General features: G+C 36.4%; 1 protein-coding gene across 1 annotated transcript in view; it reads right to left on the bottom strand.

Moving 5' to 3' along the window:
* Positions 1-1,433: 1,433 nt before the first annotated feature.
* Positions 1,434-22,282, bottom strand: part of LOC150090571 (protein fem-1 homolog C) — a 92,491-nt gene continuing 71,642 nt past the window's right edge. The window contains exon 4 of the mRNA XM_090378801.1: positions 1,434-3,245. Coding sequence (XP_090234927.1) covers positions 1,918-3,245 — 1,328 coding nt within the window. The 3' untranslated portion in view covers positions 1,434-1,917. The remainder of the gene's footprint in view (positions 3,246-22,282) is intronic.

Here is a 22,282-nt window from a genome sequence, read left to right as displayed (position 1 = left end):
TGAATAATAGCAAAAACACGAACTTGTATTTTATGTTCTGAATTACCAATATTACTGATTACATTGCAAGTTTGAAGAGGCAGAGTTCTGATGGAGAGTAAGCTTTTTTAATATTTCTGCTCAAAGCTATTTTTTTTTTCATTTTTGCCAAATTTAAAGAGAAAATGGAACTGCATTAATTAAATACTTAAGTAATAATATAAAATTAAAAAGCTGCTTTGTAACATAAATTTCATTAAATAAAGCTAGCATTTTATCCTAAAATTTCTAAGAGAGTAGAAGCATATATATATATATATATATATACACTTAATGTTACATTAAAATTCCATGTACATACAATTGTGCATAAAGGTTTTCTATTATCCAGCACCCATTATCAATGCTTACAGCAATATCTGCAAACAGTTGTCTCACTACTCTTTGGCTGAAAAACAGCATAGTGTCAATCTGGAAGCATGTAGAGCAGCAAAAGAACATTAGTTTTTTTTCACTAGGTATGCTCAGAAAGGAGCTGAATGCCAAACAAATTGCATTCACCATTTGTTCTACATATCTCAGTATGTATGTCAATGACAATTACTTAATTTCAAATGGCATTTTTTGTAATGTACTGTTTCAGATTTTGCTTACTTGGGTGTATATATATATGATAAAAAAAAATCTGTTAAGTACCATTATTATTCCTCAATATTCATGACTTCTTCAACAGAAGATTAGTAAGGCAAATCCTCTCTACCTACAAGGAAGTATCTAACAGGTTCATAAATATTAATTTGCCTTCTATAAAAGTAACTTGAATCCTTTCTTCACATACAATCATCTGAGATTACTTTAACTAGCTATATGATAATAAAATACTGCATACAAGGAAGCCAAATTAAAAGGGAATCTAGCACAAGATGATAATGGTAAGAGCAGAACACACAATTTCTGCTCAGTGCAGTTTTCTAAGTCAAATATTTTCTATTCCTGCACTGTCAAAGGAAGATGATTCATTAAATACTAAAGAAAATTTGAAAAAATATATACTTATATAAAAATATACAATTTCCTAAAAGGACTTTCTCAGAAAAAATTAAAATCGATTAAGAAATCAATCAATACACTGAATGTTGGGTTGATTCTCAATTTTCTTATGTATAATTAGTTACAAACATATATTACAATCATTCACACAGAGAAGTTGCCAGTTTACAAAATTCTATAATTTTTATTAAAAAATTATATGGAAAATTATTTAATAAAAATCATTTTTTCAAATTAATCTTCCAAATTCTGGATTACTTTTTGTTATAATACTGATGTCAGCAAAATTTAAAACAGCATATACAGAATTTCAATACAAAACTATACAAGAACCAGCTTCTCTCAGCATTTCAAATTCATTCTCACTTGATTTTTCCCTTGAAATTAAGAGCATTTCCTTTATGCACATTTGTAAATAATTACAACTTTCCTATCAAACTTCAAGGTTAAAAAAATCAATTAATCAGTTTGAGTTCTAAGCAGTCATTAAAAGCAGAAAATTTCCTTCAACATATTTAAAACAAATAAGCAGACCATGGCAAGGGAATGTGAATAACAAAATACAGATATTATGCATTATATACTAAATACATTCAATGTTAGTGCTACAAATAATTCAGTTATACATTTTTTATGTTTCAATGGCATAACCATGAAATAGATCTGCAGAGAAAAATATCCCTTGAAAGAAACCATTAAATATAGTGGCAAGAAGATTAAAAAAAATGAACATGTTAAGTTTTTAGTACAACGTATGTAAACTGTATCTAGCAAAGATGATAGAACATAGTGTTTAGCACAAATTACACACCAAACATGGATATACATACATACCTACACACAGAAAAATCTTCCTGACTATATGCATCCAAGATTACATAATACATATTAATGTACTTCTATGAATGTCTCTAGCTTCTTAGGAACTAAGCCTTTGAAGGGAATAACATACTTTCTGATTACTTGTGCACATAGGCATTGGAGATTGAGGTAGCGAAGGGGATAGACATCTAGAAGTGGGACACTACGTGCAAGATGAAGAGGAGTTTTGTGTTCCAAATTGCACAAATCTAAGTGGGCACCATGGTTCAAGAGAGTTTTAAAAACAGCTCGAGCACAAGGTTTATTCATAGCAGCCACATGTAATGCAGTATTATTGTCATAATCTACTGCATTTGGACAAGCTCCAACTTCCAATAAAAGGTCAACAACTTCTGGAGATGGAAAGGTACAGACAGGATAACGCCCAACAGATGAAGAGTCTCTGAAGCATGCCAAGTGCAGTGGTGTCCAACCATTGCGAGCTCGAGGATTCATTCTAACTAACTTATATACACTCTGTTTTAATTCCATATCCTGTTCAGTAGTAATATGAGGCTGTAATCTGCACATAAGGCCAATAAGGTGCATGACTATAATTAATGTTCTATGGAAGTGACTTGAATCACGTTCTGCTGGTGGTACCTTAGACACATGTTGCATTGCAGTTTCCACCTCTCGCAATGCCCGCTGAAATACACCAAGTACATCAGGAAAAGAAACAGGTGGTATACGCCGTGTTCTTGTCCAAGTTTCTGACATCATAAAAGAAAATAGTTCAGCAAAGGACAGCAGGCTACTTTGTGTCATTGGACTAAGCGGTTCTAGAACCCTCTGCTGAACATCTAAAGCATACATCCAGAGTCTAATACATCGCTCAAAATTACCTGTATCCGCATAGACTGCACCCCTGTAGCGGATATAATATGATGTATCAGGGTGAGCAGGACCAAGAATTCTTTCTCTTACAAGTAATGCTTGCATTCGCATTTCATCTGGATCACATATTAACTCTTCAAGCTGGCCTAAACTTCGAACTTCAGTGGCATTTTCATATGCAGCAATTGGGGAAGGAGATAATGGCTTTTCCAATGGAATAACACTATTGTTGTACCTCTCCTCCATAGCTCTTCTCCACCATTTGATTGCTCCTAGCATATCTCTCTTTTTATCAACATACGTGGCACCAAGCAGCTCTAAAGCATCAATCATTTCTTTCTTTGTACAAGATGGCATAGAAATAAGGTATTCTACAATTGGAGTGTGGCCTGTTACAGCTGCAGCTAAAAGTGGGGTCATTCCAAAGGAATCAACATCCATCCTAGCTCCATTTGCTAATAGTAGTTTCAAAATATCAAGGCTTCCTGATTCTGCACAGTCATGCAATGCTGTATTACCTACGAATAAGGAAACAAATATTAGGAATTATACATAATTCTCAACAGTAAAAGTCAAATAAATAAAAAAACTTAAATTAAATGCCTTTTTGGTAGTAAGGCAAACACTGATAGCAAAGTTAACTGGAAAATGCCTTAACAAATTTTGTCACGAGGGAATCTAAAGGAAATTTAGAAAGGCACTTCAACTCACTCGATAGTAAATACCAATCGAATTTTCCGCCTAATAGTGACCTTAGCGATGCATCGAAAAAATGAGTAAAAATGTGAGTGAACAATTGCGTGCTCATATTGCTAATTGTGTGTCCTTTTCTTTACAACTGGATAAATCTACAGACGTCAGTGATACAGCTCAATTGCACATTTTTATTTGTATGGTTTTCTATGATTCTGCCACTAGAAAAGAATTGCTGGGTATGGTTTCGTTAAAAGAAAGAACTAGAGGTCTTGATATATTTAAGGCATTCAAAAATTTTATTGAAAAAACTAAATTACCACTATTTAAGCTCGTATCAATAACAACAGATGGAGCCGAAGCAATGACGGGGCATCTTAACGGATTCATCACATTGTGCCAAAAGGATGAATTCCCAGATCTGAGTTACCACTGTATCATCCACCAACAAGTGTTAGCCAGCAAAAGACTAAATACTAAAAATGTTATGGACATAGCTTTCAAAATCGTGAATTCCACCAGAGGACAATCTCTTCAAAGGAGATTTTTCAAAATGCAACTCGATAAAAATTAACCAAATCTGATATTACACACAGATGTGAGGTGGCCGAGTCGGAGTAAGGTTCTACAGAGATTTCAAAATTTGCTAATTAATTTAAAAAATTTGTTGATCAAAGATACGGAGTGGTTGTGTGATCTGATTTTTTGGCAGATTTTGCCAGTAAATTAAGTAATCTGAATTTGGAATTACAAGGAAAAAATAAAAATGTGGGTGACATGATTAGTAGTATTTCTGCATATAAATATCAATTTTTGACAACGGCTAAGAATCTCAAAGAAAAAACAAAATGATCATTTTGCAAATATGCAAGATCATTTATATCAAATATATAGCAAATTATAACAAAAATATAAGCAAAGCAATTGTAGCAAAAATATCCTGTTTTTGAATTTAATAGTGAGAAATATGTTTCTGAAATTGAGAAAGTTGTGGATGATTTTGAAACAATTGAAGACACTGTTTAATATATTTCTTATCCGTTTAATATCAACTTAGATGATAAGAAACAAATTACAGAAAAAACACTGAGATTTTTCACATGGAGAAAATATCACTTGAAAATGAAATTATTACATTGCGAAATGATATCTTCCTAAAAGCCAGATCATCAGAAAAAGGCTTTTGGAAATATGTTTGCTGAGAAAAGTCCCCAAATGTTAAAAAATGCAGTGAACTTTAAAATTCCTGTTTTGGTTCCACATATCTACGTGAATCAGCTTTTTTGTATTTGAAACAAACAGAAATGAAGAAATGCTCTACTCTTACAGACTTGCGTACAGAAGATTCTTTACAGTCGGCATTATCACAGTATATCCCCGATTTTGAAAGCTTGGCAGATGATATGAACACACAAACTTCACATAAATTAAAAATTTAAATACGTATGAATTTAAAATAATAATTCTGAATTGTATTTAAGTTTAAAATTTATAAACAATATTTTTCAATGTGTTGATTAACTTTTTTAACCGTGTGCAATGAAATTCTTAAGATGGTAGATCGCGGCACATTTTGAAGAAAAAAATGTAGATTGCATCACAAATTAAGTGGGCCACCCATTATACAGAAAAAATAACACCCATTCACTACTAAGAACTATTTGCCATCCTCCATTTTTGAAAACAGCTCTTTTATGCAATTTTCCTTCCCAAATAAAGAATATGTTCCCCATTTTAATTCTGCTATCTTAAAATAATAAACCATATCCCCTAAACAAGTCTACCAAATCATTAATTTTGCACAATAATTGCAAGTTTATTGCCTGCCCCACTCTGTTGTTTTGTTGCAATGTGTCTATACACTGCAATACGTAGTGGTTCATTTGCTTGCTGCTAATTTAGATAACATTCAGAAATGTTTTAGTTATCTCATTCAGGTGTATCCATATTTGAAACTGCTGTTATCTAAAACAAAATTTTTGACAGAAATTCTGTGCCACATACTGTTGCTACTCAGAATGACACAAAGCAGTCACACTAGGAATTTGATAGCTGCAAGTTACAGGAAATCCATATGCTATCAGACCCTCAATGTTGTAATCACAGTTAAAAACCCATCAGTATCAGTATTTATTTTTATAAAAAGTTTCCATGTATGCTTCCGGTCCATCTTGCAGATGGAGTGCCGACCGGGCTAGCCAGGTAGGTAAAGTGCCTGCCTGGCAACCCAAAGGTCGCGGGTTCGATTCCCGCCTCGGGCTTGGATCAAAGTGCTACAAAAACCTTGGGAGGTGCATTATGGCCACAGAAGCCTATGCGCCAACAACTACCAAAAAAAAAAAAAAGGAAAAAAAAAAAAAAAAGCAGATAGGGTTCAGTACCTTTTACATAAGTATTAATAGAAAATAACATAAATTACCTTTTGTGGATGATAACGCAGTAATTTATTATCACTGATGGTTTCAGAAATAATTATGTACAAGGACCGGTACAAAAGTAATGCCTCCTAATTTTTTGCTTTCAAATGTGGCGGCATAGACCATTTCACATGTCACTGAGCAGTTACTAAGGTATCTAGTTTCACCATACTGAGTGGCACCGCAATGAGTCTCGTGAGTGCAGCACACAGATAGTTCCAAATGGTGGATGTTACAGATACACGTATCAAGCAAGTAGTGGTGATTGAATTTCTTAACAAGGAAAATGTGACGCCTATCGAAATCCATACGTGTCTCAATACTGTAAATGTAGATGAGAGTACAGTTAGACATTGGGTAAGACACTTTAAGAGTGGGGAAAGTGACATTGTTGACAATCCACAAAGCAGCTGGCCAGAAATGTCAGTGACAACAGACAACAAGAGCTGGATCGATGCACTGATCAAAGAGGACTGCAGCATCACAACATGCAAATTGTGCAAAGCAGCAGGTATAGGGAAACCTGTTGTGATAACCATCACAAAGGAACTAGGCTACAAGGTTTTTGTCCAGTGGCAAAAACCTTGTTGTAGCCTAGTTCCTCTAGTGGAACTTCTCCAGTGCTATAAGAGTGGAGAGGTTTTTCTTTCTCGCACAGCCACAAGTGGTGAAACCCTGGTCTACCATTATGAACCTGAAACAAAGAGACAGTCGATGGAGTGGCACCACCAAAATTCATCGTGCAAGAAGTTCAAAAGACAGCCTTCTGTCAATAAAGTCATGGCGACAGTGTTTTGGGACAAAAATGGGGTCTTCCTTGTGGACTTCTTGCAGCATTGCACCACAATCAACTCAGATTGATATGTGGAAACGTTGAAGCCCACATCTGTAGAGTTCGACCTGACAAAAACCTTAATGAGGACATTGCAAAACCAAACTGGGATGTGCTGTTCTTCCTCACCCCTCTCATAGCCCGGATCTTGCACCATCTGACCTTTTTGGCCCACTGAAGAATGCACTCCATGAAACCCATTTTGCAGATAGACCAGCTCAAGCACAGTGTTTGTGAAGCCCTCCAGAGCAAGAGTAAAGACTTTTACAGGATTGGAATACAGCACTTGACTCAGAGATGGCTGAAGTGCATAGAAAATGCTGAATTTGTGGAAAAATAAGTATTATTAATGATCGAGGATTAATTGAGGTAAAAGGCACAGTTGTAGGAATTAAATTTTCTGAGATAAAAATATGAGGCATTACTTTCATATTGCTCCTTGTATTTCCACCATCAGAGTGAATGGAGAACATTAAAATTACGACCTTATTTTGTTATATAAATTAATTTAAACTGGGTAAACAAAGTAAGTTTTTAGATGAGTATGAAAATCTCTGTTAGAAGCAGGAGAGGAATGTAGGAATTGTGTAACATTAGACATCAATGGACCTGTGAGATAAACTCAAAGAGAACACTGAGGTTCGAATTACAACATTCTGTACGAAGGGATAAATGACTAGCAGTTGCTAGCAAAAATTGTGCCAACAATAATAATAACGAAAAATCAAATCATTTGCACTAGTATACATGCCAACAAGTAATTTAGTCTGCTCTTCAGACTAAATAAAGGTTGCAAATTTAATGTTATAATTTTGTCTTCATACAAGTTTTAACACCTAAAGTTAAAAACTTCAGGCGTTGAAAAGTCGTAATGGAGGGGGGGAAACAAAGTTCTGAATAACAACAATGAAATCTATGCATCAAAGCAAACCATGCTGAAGAGACAGCAATGAAAGGGTACTGTAATAGACAGGATAATTTTCATTCCCACATACAGAAAAAGACTGCTTTCCACTACAGTGCACATTTACATGTCATTTCTAGATTCAGAAATATATATTTGACATTCAAATTTTAATCAATTTTTAAAAGGTTCGTAGTAAAATAGAATGGCATATTCTCCAGATAGCAAGTCTTTAAAGTACTCACTATACTATTATTAATTTACAAGCATTCTTATAAACTTCCTGCAGTCATTCAACTTTATTTTTCACAAGATTTCACAAGTTGAACCTTGCGAAAAATAAAGTTGAGTATTATCACTTGGGTAAAACGGATGCAAGAAAACAGATATCCAAAGGCTATCCCGGAATGGATACCTCCTGGAAGAAGGAGAAGAGGAAGACCTAGGAGGACATGGATGGATGGAGTACGGGAGTGCATGACAGCCCGAGGCTTAACCGACCAAGACACCTTGAACCGCACTTTATGGCAGAAAAAAATTCCTGACAAGAAATAACTTGTAGGCTGAGGAAACCCATTGTAAATGGAAACACTCCTCTTGAAGAAGAAGAAGAAAAGGAAATACAGTATACTTTCAGAATAATGGCACCTTCGGGGATTCAAGATGCCATTATTTCAAATTTTTCCGTTATCTAGAAATTTTTATTTCAATTATACTTAATGCAAAAACAATGAGGCAAAAAAAGAAACAGGGAGAGATTAAGAACGCAATTTTATTAACTGCACAAAAAAAACAAACATGTTGACAATCCAATGTTATAGTCTGCCATTAATACACTCCTACTTATACCCATTCTATTTTCTATTTTTATATCATTTGTCACTAAGTTTTAATGTTGTTCTTTTCTTCCCTGTATGAAGTTTATTAACATTATTATCCATAGTGAGGGGTTTTTAGTTTAAAATAAATGTTAAACAGTGTATAATCCGTGATATCAGTACAGAATTCACTTTCAAAATGGTGAACTTAAACAAATACAGTAATCATATGATTTGCCGGTTTCTTTTTTTGGCACTCATCTCAATGTGCCATTATTTCGACAGTCAACTGCATATAGAATAGAAAAACATTTTCATCTCTATTTCCTTTGAAGATGTTATAAACGAAAAGCCCGCCATCAAGCTTCAGGTAATTAACTCCCATTATACTTCCAATTATTCGCCATGCATGGATTTAGGGTCAAAAGCTTGCTTTTGACTTGTTACAAGATTTTTCAATCTTTAAGCAGGTCTATGAAATAATTCCCATCTATTCTGATTACATCTTACATGGATGCAATTATTCCTGAAAAATATCAGGTAAGAGATTTCCTGACTTAAAATATAATATTTCAAAATTTTAATAGCCTATGTATTTTATTTATTATTCTATTTTTAATTGGTTTAAATTCAAAATGAGGCACAGATTCTCAACAAGAGAAAATCACAATAAGTTAACATTTGTCCGATTTTATGAATATTAGCGGGTCTCGATCACACAAGTAAAGTTGAGACAAGGATTCCCATAATGTTTTTTATACAATGTCTATTTCTGTGAAAAACAACCTTTTTTTAACATAGTCTTTGTTCCCTCACTTCAAGTAGTAAATGTCACTTTTTTAAAAAAGTTGCCCTGGTCTTGGGCTAGCAAGGAAATAAAGGAATGGAAATGTTCCTTCACTATTATATATTTACATGGTATTCACTGTCTGCTGTTCCCTATCTTTAATTTTTTAAGTTTTCATAAATTCATGTTTCATGACTGTCAACAGAATTTAATTATAACCAGAAAAATATTAAGGTGGCAAAACTAAATCACATAAAAGCAGTTATAAATTTCATTTGCACAGTTCTAAATTTCATTAAAATTGTACCAACAGAAATTATTTATTTTTCTGTCCATCCTCATGTAATAATTCGACTTCCAGTAAATTGATTTTCAAGAAATTCTGAAATCGCAAAAACTTTTATTAAAATCAGATAAATAGAAATCTGGAAAGTATTATTTCTATTTTTTCATACACATCACATCACATGAGCCATTCACATACTGTACACACTGTAGCTGAAGCACTGGACATTGTTTGTTGCCATGTGCTAAGTGGAGGAATGAATGAGCAATATAAGCAAATTCGTTGCATTTTGCCATTTTTTTTAAACAAAATGTTTTATTACTAGTTGCTAATGCATTTGAAATGTAATGTGCTGAAATTTTATGGTACATTAATTTGTTTCATGATATTTCTGACTTATAATCTAGTGGCATTTTTAGTTTTGTCCTCAAATACTCTTTGAGGACATCATTTTTCCTTGCAAAGCTAGAACAAACTTTTAACTACATCAGTAGTTTTGCACCCTAACCAACCCTTGTCTTCATACAAAGCCAAAACTTTTGTACAATGTGAATATATGGGGAAGGGAAGAAAACTTTATACAGAATGCTTTGATTGGCAATGTCAACTAGTAGAATTGCATTCTTGGACAAGTAATCAGAAACACATTTTGCATATAAGACCATAATCCCCTATCATATAATGGGTACAACACTGTAAAGTTAGTTGCAAGTTAATATTATTTGTGATGATCTGGTAGAAGCCTTTCTGATAAGTGTGCCTTTAAATTACAAATGTGGTAGGGTTAAGTGAGATGTTCTATCCAAAGAGTCAATCTTACCATATTAGTAGCAGGAGAAGCAACTACAGTGAAACTTCTCCTAACGGACACCTCTCTTTAATGGACATTTTCAAATTCTCCAACTCTCCTCTATTGGTTTTAACGTGTTTTCAGCTTCTGTCTAGTGGACATTCTCTGTAACGGACGTGGACAGGCAATCTGCACTGTTTCGTTTAGATTAGCACTTAATTTGATCTCCCCATAACGGACAGCGGGCAAGGTCACGGCCCTTTTTCTAGGAACGTTTCTTCCATGTATTGCCTCAATCGTGTGTTTATTTTCTATTTCCGATTCTCTGAATTTTATCAAGGTTTACGTCGCGGTTCTAAACCCTTTTTCAAGAATTTTAAGGCACGTGTAAAACTTCTGATGAATTCGGTGTGTGCAGAGGGGGGGGGATTTTGTCGGCATAAAATTTCTTGGAAAACCGTAAGTGGTGAAGGTGGATCTGTTGATACTGGGGTTGTAATGGAGTGGACCGTCAAATTGGAAGATTTACGTCGTGATTTTGAAGCTAAGGATATTTACAACTGTGATGAAACAGGGTTGTTTTTTAAAGCTCTTCCTGAAAAAACAATGAGTCTAAAAAACGAAAAGTGCCAGGGCGGAAAAATTTCTAAGGAACGCTTGACTGTACTATTGTGTACAAATATGCTGGGAGACTTTGAACAACCTCTTGTTATAGGAAAACCACAAAATCCTCTTTGTTTCAAAGGCATAAAATCTTTTGCATGTCGACTGGAAGTCTAATAAAAAAGCGTGGATGACACGAGATATCATGAGCGAATGGATAAGTCACTTTAACCAAAACATGATTCGTCAAAACAGAAAAATTATTCTTTTCATGGATAATGCTGCATCTCACCCGCACATTGAATTGTATCATTCAAATCGTTTTTCTGCCACCAAACACATCTGCAGAGTGTCAGCCCTTGGATCAAGGGATAATAAAAAATTTTAAACTTCACTACAGAAAACGTGTTTTAAGACATCTCATTGCAAACATGAACGATGTAACATGTGCGAGTGACCTTGCAAAGAAACTCAGCATCTTAGATGCGATTCAATGGATTTCCTCTTCAGTAAACGCAATTAGAAAACAAACTGTCGTGAACTGTTTTGTAAAGTCTGGCTTCTCAAACGCAAAAATTGAAATTGTGAACAGCAATGTGGAGCACCAAGAAGAACAAGAATTTCAACATCTATTGATAATGTAATACTTCCGCTACAAATGACCCTGGCTACAAAGATATAGACTCGAACCTCACTACAGAAGATGGTGCTCTAGATATCAATGACATTATCATCGATATTTTTCAAGAAGTTCCTCATGAGGATGAAGAAATGGAAGGAGATCATTCTGTCGAAGAACATATTAACGAAGAACCAACGATGAAAATAGAAGCGCTCATACAAATCAATCGTTTAAAAATGTTTTTCGCCGCTGAAGAAGATACTGAAGGACTTTCGATGGTTTCTTCACTCCAAATGTTGAAAACAAAATTATCAGCCGGAAGAAGGTGCAGAAGAAAATAAGTGATTACTGTATGTATTTTTCTTAAGATAAAGTCATAATATGCATAGTGCAATTGAATGTATATTATTTACAAAAATATTGTTCAAAATCTGTATATAATTTAATTTAATTTTACATTAAACGTTTAACGATTTTTCTTTCTTTCTTTTTTTTTCCCCTCAGACTTCTTGTTAGCGGACACTTCTCTCTACCGGACACATTCTCGTTCCACATGGCTGTCCGTTAAAGGGAAGTTTCACTGTACTGTTATTGCTTCCAACAACAAGAACAGTAAAGATTACTGATTGATTATTGATAATATCTAAAAAAATTTACATTTATTCTAAGTTTTTTTTAACTCATTCATTCTCTTTTCTTTGTTCGCATAAGCAGATCACTATGCCCTGCCCTCAGGGGTGGATGTCCCAAGGGTGCATTGCAATCGGGCGCAAACTTTCAAGGGATACCTGAAACTTACATACACATATGAAGAAAATTTTAAAGGGGATGCCAAATTGTGATTGGCACCTGGGTGCCACATTCCCTAATTTGTCAATTTCTTCTTTTGCTCCCAGCAACATCCAACTGATCACCTAAGAAGGATTGAGCTGCTTGTGGGAAGCAACAAACTTAGGACAGTTGCACCTTTCAGTAAAGTAGCCTGAATAAACAATTTTAAAGTTGAAAGTTTAGACATCTATTTGGCATTCAGCTATGGCTATTCCTACTTCAACTCCTAGAAACAGCCATTATCACACACACACACACACACACACACACACACACACACACACACACACACACACACACACACACGATAATGGCTGTTTGGTTGGTTAGTGTGCTGACTGTCTTTGCAAATTATAAGCTCCAAAAAAAAAAAGCATAAGTGTTTTGATTTTTTTATTTACTTAATTGTCATTATATTGTGCTTTATAAGTAGCTTTATAGTTCAAGTTACGCTCGTTATTTTTATTTTAGATTACTACTTAATATAGGTAAAACCATTGTTTCATTCGGATCTTGCAGCCATTGTTTTTGTATAGAGTGATTGGCAGGGAATTCAAATTTTTAATTGTGGTAAATAGGTAGCTCTAATGTAAAATTAGATAGTGTAATATGTGTCACTGCATTTAGGAATCTATTAGACAGTCTAGTATTGATAATTAATTAATTAAATTTATTAATCTTATTAATTTGTCTAATCCCTAACCAAAATTGTCAATTTCAATACCATGCCCCAGACTAGAGCAGCAAAGCAACGGGCACAAAATAGGAGTGCTGTGAGTCAGGGGAGAACTGAGGGGGAGGATTCTCCAACACATGACAAAAAATGTGCAACTGGTGAAATGTTTGTGGAATTCTCTGAAACAGGACATGATCTAGCCAAGGAGGATGTCTTTGTGTGTGCTAGGTGCAGAGAGTGTTGCAAAATTAGGCGCCAACTCAGCATTCTGATGGGTGATTATAAGTGTTTGAAGAGTTGGGTAGATGCCCTTGGAGGTATTAAAATGGGGGGACCCATCAAGCTCTCAGCTGCCCAACTCAACACCAGATCTCTTGTGCATCAGGCAACACAGTGGCAATCTCCAAGGCAGAATGCGCCGGTCCCACAAGAGTTAGTTATTGTCGGTGGCTTTATTGTCAGGGAGACAGTTAATATATTGTGTAAAAAGGATAGGTGGAATAGGACCAGGGTATGTCTGCCATGGTTAAAAGTTGATGACATTGTAGAACAGATATCTTTTAAGGGCACAAAGGGTGATATTATTGTCATGAAAGACATTAAGGGTAGGAGAAGATCTGCAAATTTACTTAATAAGTATAGGTCAATGCTGAAAAAAAGTTGAGTTAGGGTTAAATTAGAAAGTGTCTGCAATTCTGCACAGACATGATAGGAGGGAGTTTATGATGAGAGCCTTGTCAATCAATTCGGCCCTGGGGAAACTGTGCAAGGCTCATGGACTAGAATTTTTCTCAGCGTGGTCTGTGCTTATTAACAGGAGAGAATGCTTCTACAGGGATGGGATACACTTATATAGAGGGGATGTAAGAGTGTTTGCTGATGCTATCGAGGCAGTGTTAGGTAGGTCAGAAAACTGCTAGCATGGGGGATTCACAGACTAAAAGGTTAAAAGTAGCCACAGGCAGAGGTGAAAGTGATTCTTGCACTGCTTCTATTAGAATAAACAGTGGCTTGGACGGCAGGGTGCTGGGGTTTCAGGGATTGGTGGGAGTCATCATGAAAAAATAAATACATGGGCTGTGTTAGGATAACTAAGAACAAGAACAGGTGCATGTACATCAATGCTAGGAGTATAGTAAATAAATTTGATGAATTTGAAGTGCTGATCAAAATATCAGAATTGGAATTTGGAGTCCATTGCATACAGAAAGGATAGAGGGGATAGGAAGGGAGAAGGGATTATGCTGTTAGTTAACAAAATCTAAGGAAGTGTATCCAGTTGACATAGATGAACAGGAAAACAAAAATGAGAGCAGGAGTGTATTATAGGCCTAATGATTCTAATGAGTACAACAAACAATTGTACTGAGAAATAGAAGAGGCCAGTAAATCAGATTGTGTTATAATGGGGGATTTTTTAACTTCCCAGATATTGACTGGAATTTGTAGATTGATCACTTGCATGCTAGCAAGACTTTTGTGGACTTATTGATTGGATGATTGTTTTCTGCAGCAGCATGTTTGAGAGGCAACCAGATAGTGTAATACTCTTGATTTGGTTATCAGCAGTGATTATTTGTGCATTAAGAATTTGCAGATAAAGGAACCATTAGTTGGCAGTGATCACAGTGTACTGATGTGGGATTTACTTAAAGATATTTTAGCCGACCGGGCCAGCCGGGTGGGTAAAGTGCCTGCCCGGCAACCCAAAGGTTGCGGGTTCGAATCCTGTCTCGGACTTGGATCAAAGCACTGCAAAAACCTTGGGAGGTGCATTATGGCTGATGCGCCAACAACTACCAAAAAAAAAAAAAAAAAAACTTAAAGATATAATTAACAATAGGGGTAAAGGAAAGGGCTTTTGCTTCCATAAAGGTGACTACAGCAGTTTCAGACAGTTTTTAAATTCTGTACAGTGGGCCAACTGATGATGTTACCAACAGAAAATTCTAAGTGGGAAGCATTCAAGGAACTAATCATGGAAGCTACTAGGTTTCATACAAATTAAGAAATATTGTTCATGGTTTAGGCCTAAATGGATGTCAGATGAACTAATAAGACTTGTGGCAGAGAATAAAAATGCATGGGATGCATATAAATTATCAGGCGACACAAAAGCCTATGGTAGATACAAGCTAGTCTGTAATCAAGTGACAAAGGAGATAAGGCAAGCGAAGGCAGATAAGAAATCTTTGGCAAAGGATGCTAAAAAAAACAGCAAGGACGTCTTTACTTTATACAGACTATAGAAGGGGATGAATTAGATTTTTCCACTTGATATCGATGGTAGACGATATCAAGTGGACCAATATAGGTGAACGTAGATGCAAAATACTCTGAATGAATATTTTGCATCTACGTTCACACATGAATTATTAAGGGAGGAAAATGCCAAACGTTTATCAAACTTACAGGGTGCCTAATGATTTTGTAATAACCGAGAGCAAAGTGGAGGAGAAATTGTTGAAGTTAAACATAAGAAAGGCACCTAGGGTGGATGCGATCTATTCAGTTATATTAATGTTTGTTTGTTATTTGGTTTTTAGGAGCATTAGCAACTAAGGCCGTATTGCTCCAGGAATATGCGGTGATCATTCCCTGACCTTTCCGCATCCTCCGTATTTGGTGGTGACGGGCTCGAACCCCGGTCTAATCAAGAAGCGTGTGCTACGCACTGCTGCTCCTTCCCACCTGGCTACGGAGGCGCCTAGTTATATTAAAGGAGGGGGCAAAGGAAGTAAGTAAGCAAACCCTTAGCCACAATTATGAGGCATCCTTGGACTCAGGGAAAGTCCCCACGGACTGGAGATGTGTAGATGTATCCCCAATTCACAAAGGAGGATCTAAATGTGACACAAGTAATTACAGACCAGTTAATTTAACTTCTGTTCCAGGGAAAATAATGGAGTTGCTGGTTAAAGATGCACTGCAGGATCATCTAGACAAGACTGCAGTAATAATTCCGACACAGCATGGGTTTGTTAAGGGAAAGTCTTGTCTGACAAATTCGATTGGATACTATAATGTGGTTACAAAGGAACTGGATGCAAAAAATAATTCTGATATATAGAGTACTTGGATTTCAGGAAAACTTCTGACACTGTTGCGCATGGAAGGCTACTGTACAAATTGAAGCAGTATGGTGTTAAGTGTAAGTTGCTACAATGGATAAAAGGGTGGTTGAGTTGGAGAAGATAGAGAGTGGTAATCAATGGCCACTGCTCTACGTGGGCTAATGTTATTAGTGAAGTTCACCAGGGTTTGGAGCTTCATCAATGATACTGATGAAAATATATCAGGGTTGTTAATGACAGTAATGGCAGTGCCCTACTGCAACAGGATCTAGAAAATTTGGGCAGACAGGCTCAAAAGTGGCAACTGAAGTTTAACATTGACAAATGCAAAGTACTGCATACATGGGTAGAAGTAACCCCAGAGAAACATACCCAACTATATGGTACAACACTTAGGGTGGTAGAAAATGAAAGACCTGGGAGTAATTGTGCAGTCAGATATGAAGTTTTCTGAGCAATGCAGACAGGCTGCCACAGCAGGTCATGGGGTATTGTCAATGATATACAGGAATTTTGCTAGTAGGGAAAAGGTGATTATTCCTTTGTATAAGATAATGATCAGGCCATGCCTCGAGTACTGCATACAGGTCTGGAGGCCTCATTTTAGGAAATGATGTAGAGTTGCTAGAACAAGTACAGAGAAGGGCAACAAGATTGGTGAGGGGGATGAAGGGGTCCTCTTACAAATAAAGGCTTAAGTTCTGCAAATTGTAGTGTCTGAAAACTAGGCACCTGTAAAGTGATCTGATTGAGGTGTAATAAGACATTGAATGGGTTTAGCATTCTGAATTCTGATGGGATTCTTTTGCTTGCTCAGATTACAAACCTGAGGGGGCATATATTCAAGTTGAGGAAAGTCAGTTGTAGAATATACGTGCAGAAATTTGCCTTTAGCCAACGGGTGGTTAATTGCTGGAACAAACTTCCAGCAGTCTTTGTGGAAGTTGTTAGCTTAAATAAATTCAAGGAGGAACTGGATAAACTTTTAGAGGGAATGGATGTGTGAAATGTTTTTTTTTTTGGCTGATGCTACATTAGCTCATACACTAGCTTTCTTGCATCACATGCCTCCATTACTATTATTATATGTGATAAAAATTAAAACCTACTTCGTGAATTCAAGGCCAATCTTAAGAAGTTTATTTCCTTGACCCACTTATTATGATATATAAATATGTCATATCCATATCCCAGGAGCTCACATCTGGTGGGTATAGGCTTGGCACACCCAGGGTCCTGAGCTGGATATCATCATTCGTCTCTTTTTTTTGGTGATTCCCTTCTTACTTATCTCTCTTGGTGTAATTCAGAAATTTTTTTTTTTTTTTGGATGGTGCAGTATAAGCCTCAGGCTTCCTTGCACCAATATGGGCTAATAATAATAATAAATATTATGATCAATATGTTAAAAAGAATAAATAAAAAAAAATATGGAAACAACAGAAAAACAATTCCAACATCTTGCTTTACATCATCTTTTATACAACAGAATCTGGTACAGTATGATTTTTTTCTCAGAATCTGTAATATCAAGGAAGATTTTGATCTGGCTGATAAAAATTAATTGCATTTCAAATATGCTTCATATTCCAATAAATTCTTTTCAGCTATTTTAAAAAAATGTATATTCACTCCAATGCTTATTTGCATTTCATATTTATAAAAAAAAGCATGATTAAAAATATTTATTAAATCGTGTATATAATAACCCTCTCTTTAGCAATATGTACAATTGTACATAATAAACAACACAGCACTTATTTTGGTGTACAGCTTACATACACAGAGTATATGATTATTAATGGGCAAAAATGAAATTTGGCAATATGTTATTATGTGTGAGAAATTAATTGAATTTCTCCACAAAACAGTTATCTTTCTCATATTGATTAAATTAATTAACATGGCTTCGTTTATTTATGACAAATATCTTGAAATGTGGACCAGTTCCCCAGCATATGGCTTTTATAATGGATGGAAATAGAAGGTATGCAAGAAACAGAACCTTAAAAAAAAACTAAGGGCAAAAGCAGGGTGCTGGACCGATAATTATATAATTGGCTTAATTGTGTTATTAATGTATAAGTTAGTGCAATAGCATCATTTCTGTATGTAGCCAACTACTTAAGTAGTTACGAATTGGCATCATTTAAGTATATCTCATATCGTGAATATTCTCACGAGTTACTATGATATTGCACTACCTCAAATAAGTAACGCTGCACCATAGAAGGCTATTTTTACTTATTGGCTCCTCATCAGTGGGTGCTTAAATTATGCCAATTCGTAACTACTTTAGTTAGCTACGTACAGAAATGATGCTACTGCACTAACTTGTATGCAAGTTAACTTCTTTCATAAATACAAAATTTTAGAAATCTTCAAGTACTGTGTTAATAGACAAGAAAAGAATAGCGAAAGCTTAAAAAGCGGTACTCACCTTGAAATTAATCTGCGATGATTTACTTAGGTAGCGTGGTTAATGTTTAAGTTGAATTGTTAAATTGAAAAATTAAAAGGGAGGGAAGTAGGTAAAAGTTGTAAACTTCTTTCGTAAACTGAGGCTCTAACCCAAAATTACATTAGGCCATCAAGGCATCTCTTATATTGTGGAGTTATACTTCACAACTGGTTTGTCATCACTGCAACACCAGGGTATCTGCTCACCCACCGATGAAGAGCCAACAAGCTCCAAAACGGTACCCCATGGGTGGCGGTATCTACAGAGAATAAGTAACAATAGTCTTCTCCTATGGTGAAGCGTTACTTATTCCAGGTAGTTCAATATCATGGTAACTCATGAAGGTATTCACAATATGAGATATACTTAAATGATGCCAATTCGTAACTACTTAAGTAGTTGGCTATGTACAGAAATGATGTTATCGCACTAACTTGTACGTAAGTTAACTTCTTTTGTAACCTGAGGCTCCAGCCCTAAATTACATTAAGTCACTAATTAATTACTAACTAATTAATTATGTTACAAATAGTCTTTCAGAAAACAGTTTTTGTCTAATCCATAAACCTAAGTAAAAGGGATATAGTAAGCAAATTTATTTGCTACAGGGAAATACACAGCATTAAAAATGTAAATGTAAACTTAAACACTCATTTCATTTAAATTATTTAGAAAGACAGGTCTGGTACATTTTCTTCATCAATTCCTATCCCTAATGTCTTTAATATGATTTAATGCAGAGAAATTATTTTCTATTGCGGTTCAAACAGTAGTAGGAGACCGGCGGAATTACTTGACAAGTACAGGTCACTGATGAAAAAAAGCCGTGAATTAGGGTTGAAATTGAAAGTGTCTGCAATTCTGCCCAGACACGATAGGAGGGAGTATATGATGAGAGCCCTGTCAATCAATTCGGCCCTGGAAAGACTGTGCAGGGCTCAAGGGGTAGAATTTTTTTCAGCCTGGTCTGTACTTGTTAACAGGAGAGACTGCTTCTACAGGGATGGGATACACTTAAATAGAAAGGGTGCAAGAATGTTTGCTGATGCTATCGAGGCAATGTTAGGTGGGTCGGAAAACTGCTAGATTGGGGGGATACAAGGACTAATAGATTAACAGTAGCCACTGGCAGAGGTGAAAGTGATTCTTGCACTGCTTCTATTGGAATGAGCCGCAGCCTGGAAAATAAGATGCAGGATATTTCAGAGACTGCTGGGAATCATTGGGGTACAAGTAAACACATGGGTTGTGTTAGGGTAGCTAAGAAAAAGAACAGGTGCATGTATACTTGTGTGTACACCAATGCTAGGAGTTTAGTAAATAAATTTGATGAATTTGAGGTATTGCTCAAAACATCAAAGGCAGATATTGTGGGGATTTCAGAGACGTGGTGTCACACAGATATAAGAAATGCAGAACTGGAATTTGGGGAGTACAATGTCTACAGAAAGGATAGACAGGATAGGAAGGGAGGAGGGGTTATGCTATTAGTTAAAAAACACATAAAATCCAAGGAAGTGAAGCCAGTCGACATCGCTGGACAGTGCAGTGTCGAGTCAGTTTGGTGTGACATAAGCATTGGGAGATCAAAATTGAGAGTAGGAGTGTGCTATAGGCCTAATGACTCTGATGAGTATAATAAGAAACTGTTCGGAGAAATAGAGTGGGCCAGTAAATCAGAGAGTCTTATAATGGGGGATTTTAATTTCCCAGATATTGACTGGAATTTGGGGGCTGGTCACTCACACAGTAGCAAGGCTTTTGTGGATTTATTGGATGATTGTTTTCTACATCAGCATGTTCGGGAGGCAACTAGAGGGAGTAATACTCTTGATTTGATTATCAGTAGTGATTCTTCATGCATTAAGAATCTGCAGATAAATGAACCACTTGGTGGCAGTGATCACAGTGTGCTGAAGTGGGAGTTACTCAAAGAGGTAACTACCATTAGGGGTAAAGGGAAGGGGTATTGCTTTCGTAAAGGCGACTACAATGGACTGAGACAGTATTTAAATTCTATACAGTGGGATCAACTGATGATATTGCCAACAGCAAATTCAAAATGGGAAGCATTCAAAGAACTTATCGTGGAAGCTACTAGGCTTTACATACCAACTAAGAAATATTGTTCAAGGTTTAGGCCTAAATGGTTGTCAGATGAACTAATGAGGCATATGGCAGAGAAGAAAAATGCATGGGATACATACAAATTAACACGTGACACGGACGCCTATGATAGATACAAGTTGATCTGTAACCAAGTTACAAAGGAGGTTAGGCAGGCGAAGGCAGATTACGAGAGATCCTTGGCAAGGGATGCGAAGAAAAACAGCAAAGAGTTCTTTACTTATGTAAACTCTAGAAGGAAGGGGATGAATCAGATTGGTCCACTTGAGATCGATGGGTCAACTGTTGATGACCCTGCTCGGGTAGCTAACAAACTAAATGAATATTTTGCATCGACATTCACACATGAGGAGTTATTCAGCGAGGGGAATGCCAGAGGTGTATTCAACTCTAGCAGTAAGCTAGAGAATCTTGTAATAACTGAGAGCAAAGTGGAGGAGAAATTGTTGAAGATAAACACAAGAAAGGCACCTGGGGTGGATGGGATCTATCCAGTTATATTAAAGGAGGCAGCAAAGGAGGTAAGCAAACCCTTAGCCATAATTATGAGAGCTTCCTTGGACTCAGGGGAGGTACCCATTGACTGGAGATGTGCAAATGTGACCCCAATTCACAAAGGGGGATCAAAGGCTGACACAAGTAATTATAGACCTGTGAGTTTAACTTCTGTTCCCGGAAAATTAATGGAGGCACTGGTGAAAGAAGCACTGCAGGATCATCTAGACAAGACTTCAGTTATAGCTAGGACACAGCATGGTTTTGTTAAGGGGAAGTCTTGCCTGACCAATTTGATTGGATACTATGATGCAGTCACAAAAGAACTGGATGCAGGGAATAACTTTGATATTATATACTTGGATCTTAGAAAGGCTTTTGATACTGTTGCACATGGAAGACTGCTGCACAAATTGGAGCAGTGTGGCATTGGAGGCAAGTTGCTGCTATGGATAAAGGGGTGGTTGAGGGGGAGAAGACAGAGAGTGGTAATCAATGGACACTGCTCATCGTGGACTAATGTTATTAGTGGAGTCCCTCAGGGTTCAGTATTGGGGCCTTTATTGTTTTCTGTATTTATAAATGATATTGATGATGGTATATCAGGCTTAATGTCCAAGTTTGCAGACGATACGAAGGTTGGCAGGGTTGTCAAGGACACTACTGACACTATGCTGCTGCAACAGGATTTGGAAAGGTTGAGCAGATGGGCTTCGAGGTGGCAAATGAAGTTTAACATTGACAAATGTAAAGTACTACATATGGGAAACAGCAACCCCAGAGCAACGTATCAACTCTGTGGTACTACACTGACAGTGGTAGAGAATGAAAGGGACCTGGGGGTGGTGGTGCAGGCAGATATGAAGTTCTCTGAGCAGTGCAGACGAGCTGCAAGAGTAGCTCATGGTGTATTGTCAATGATATATAGGAATTTTTCTAGCAGGGATAAGGAGGTGATTATTCCCTTGTATAAGGCAATGGTCAGGCCACACCTAGAGTACTGTATACAGGCCTGGAGGCCTCATTTCAGGAAGGATGTAGAGCTGCTGGAACGAGTACAGAGAAGGGCAACTAGATTGGTGAATGGGACAAAGGGGTTCTCTTACGAAGAAAGGCTTAAGTTTTGCAAATTACAGTGT

This window comes from Mastigoproctus giganteus, chromosome 1 (assembly GCF_048544385.1).
Source record: "Mastigoproctus giganteus isolate SK-2022 chromosome 1, ASM4854438v1, whole genome shotgun sequence".
Classification (NCBI taxonomy): Eukaryota; Metazoa; Arthropoda; class Arachnida; order Uropygi; family Thelyphonidae; genus Mastigoproctus; species Mastigoproctus giganteus.
Note: the sequence above shows the minus strand (reverse complement) of the source record. Positions and strands in the feature narration are given on the sequence as shown.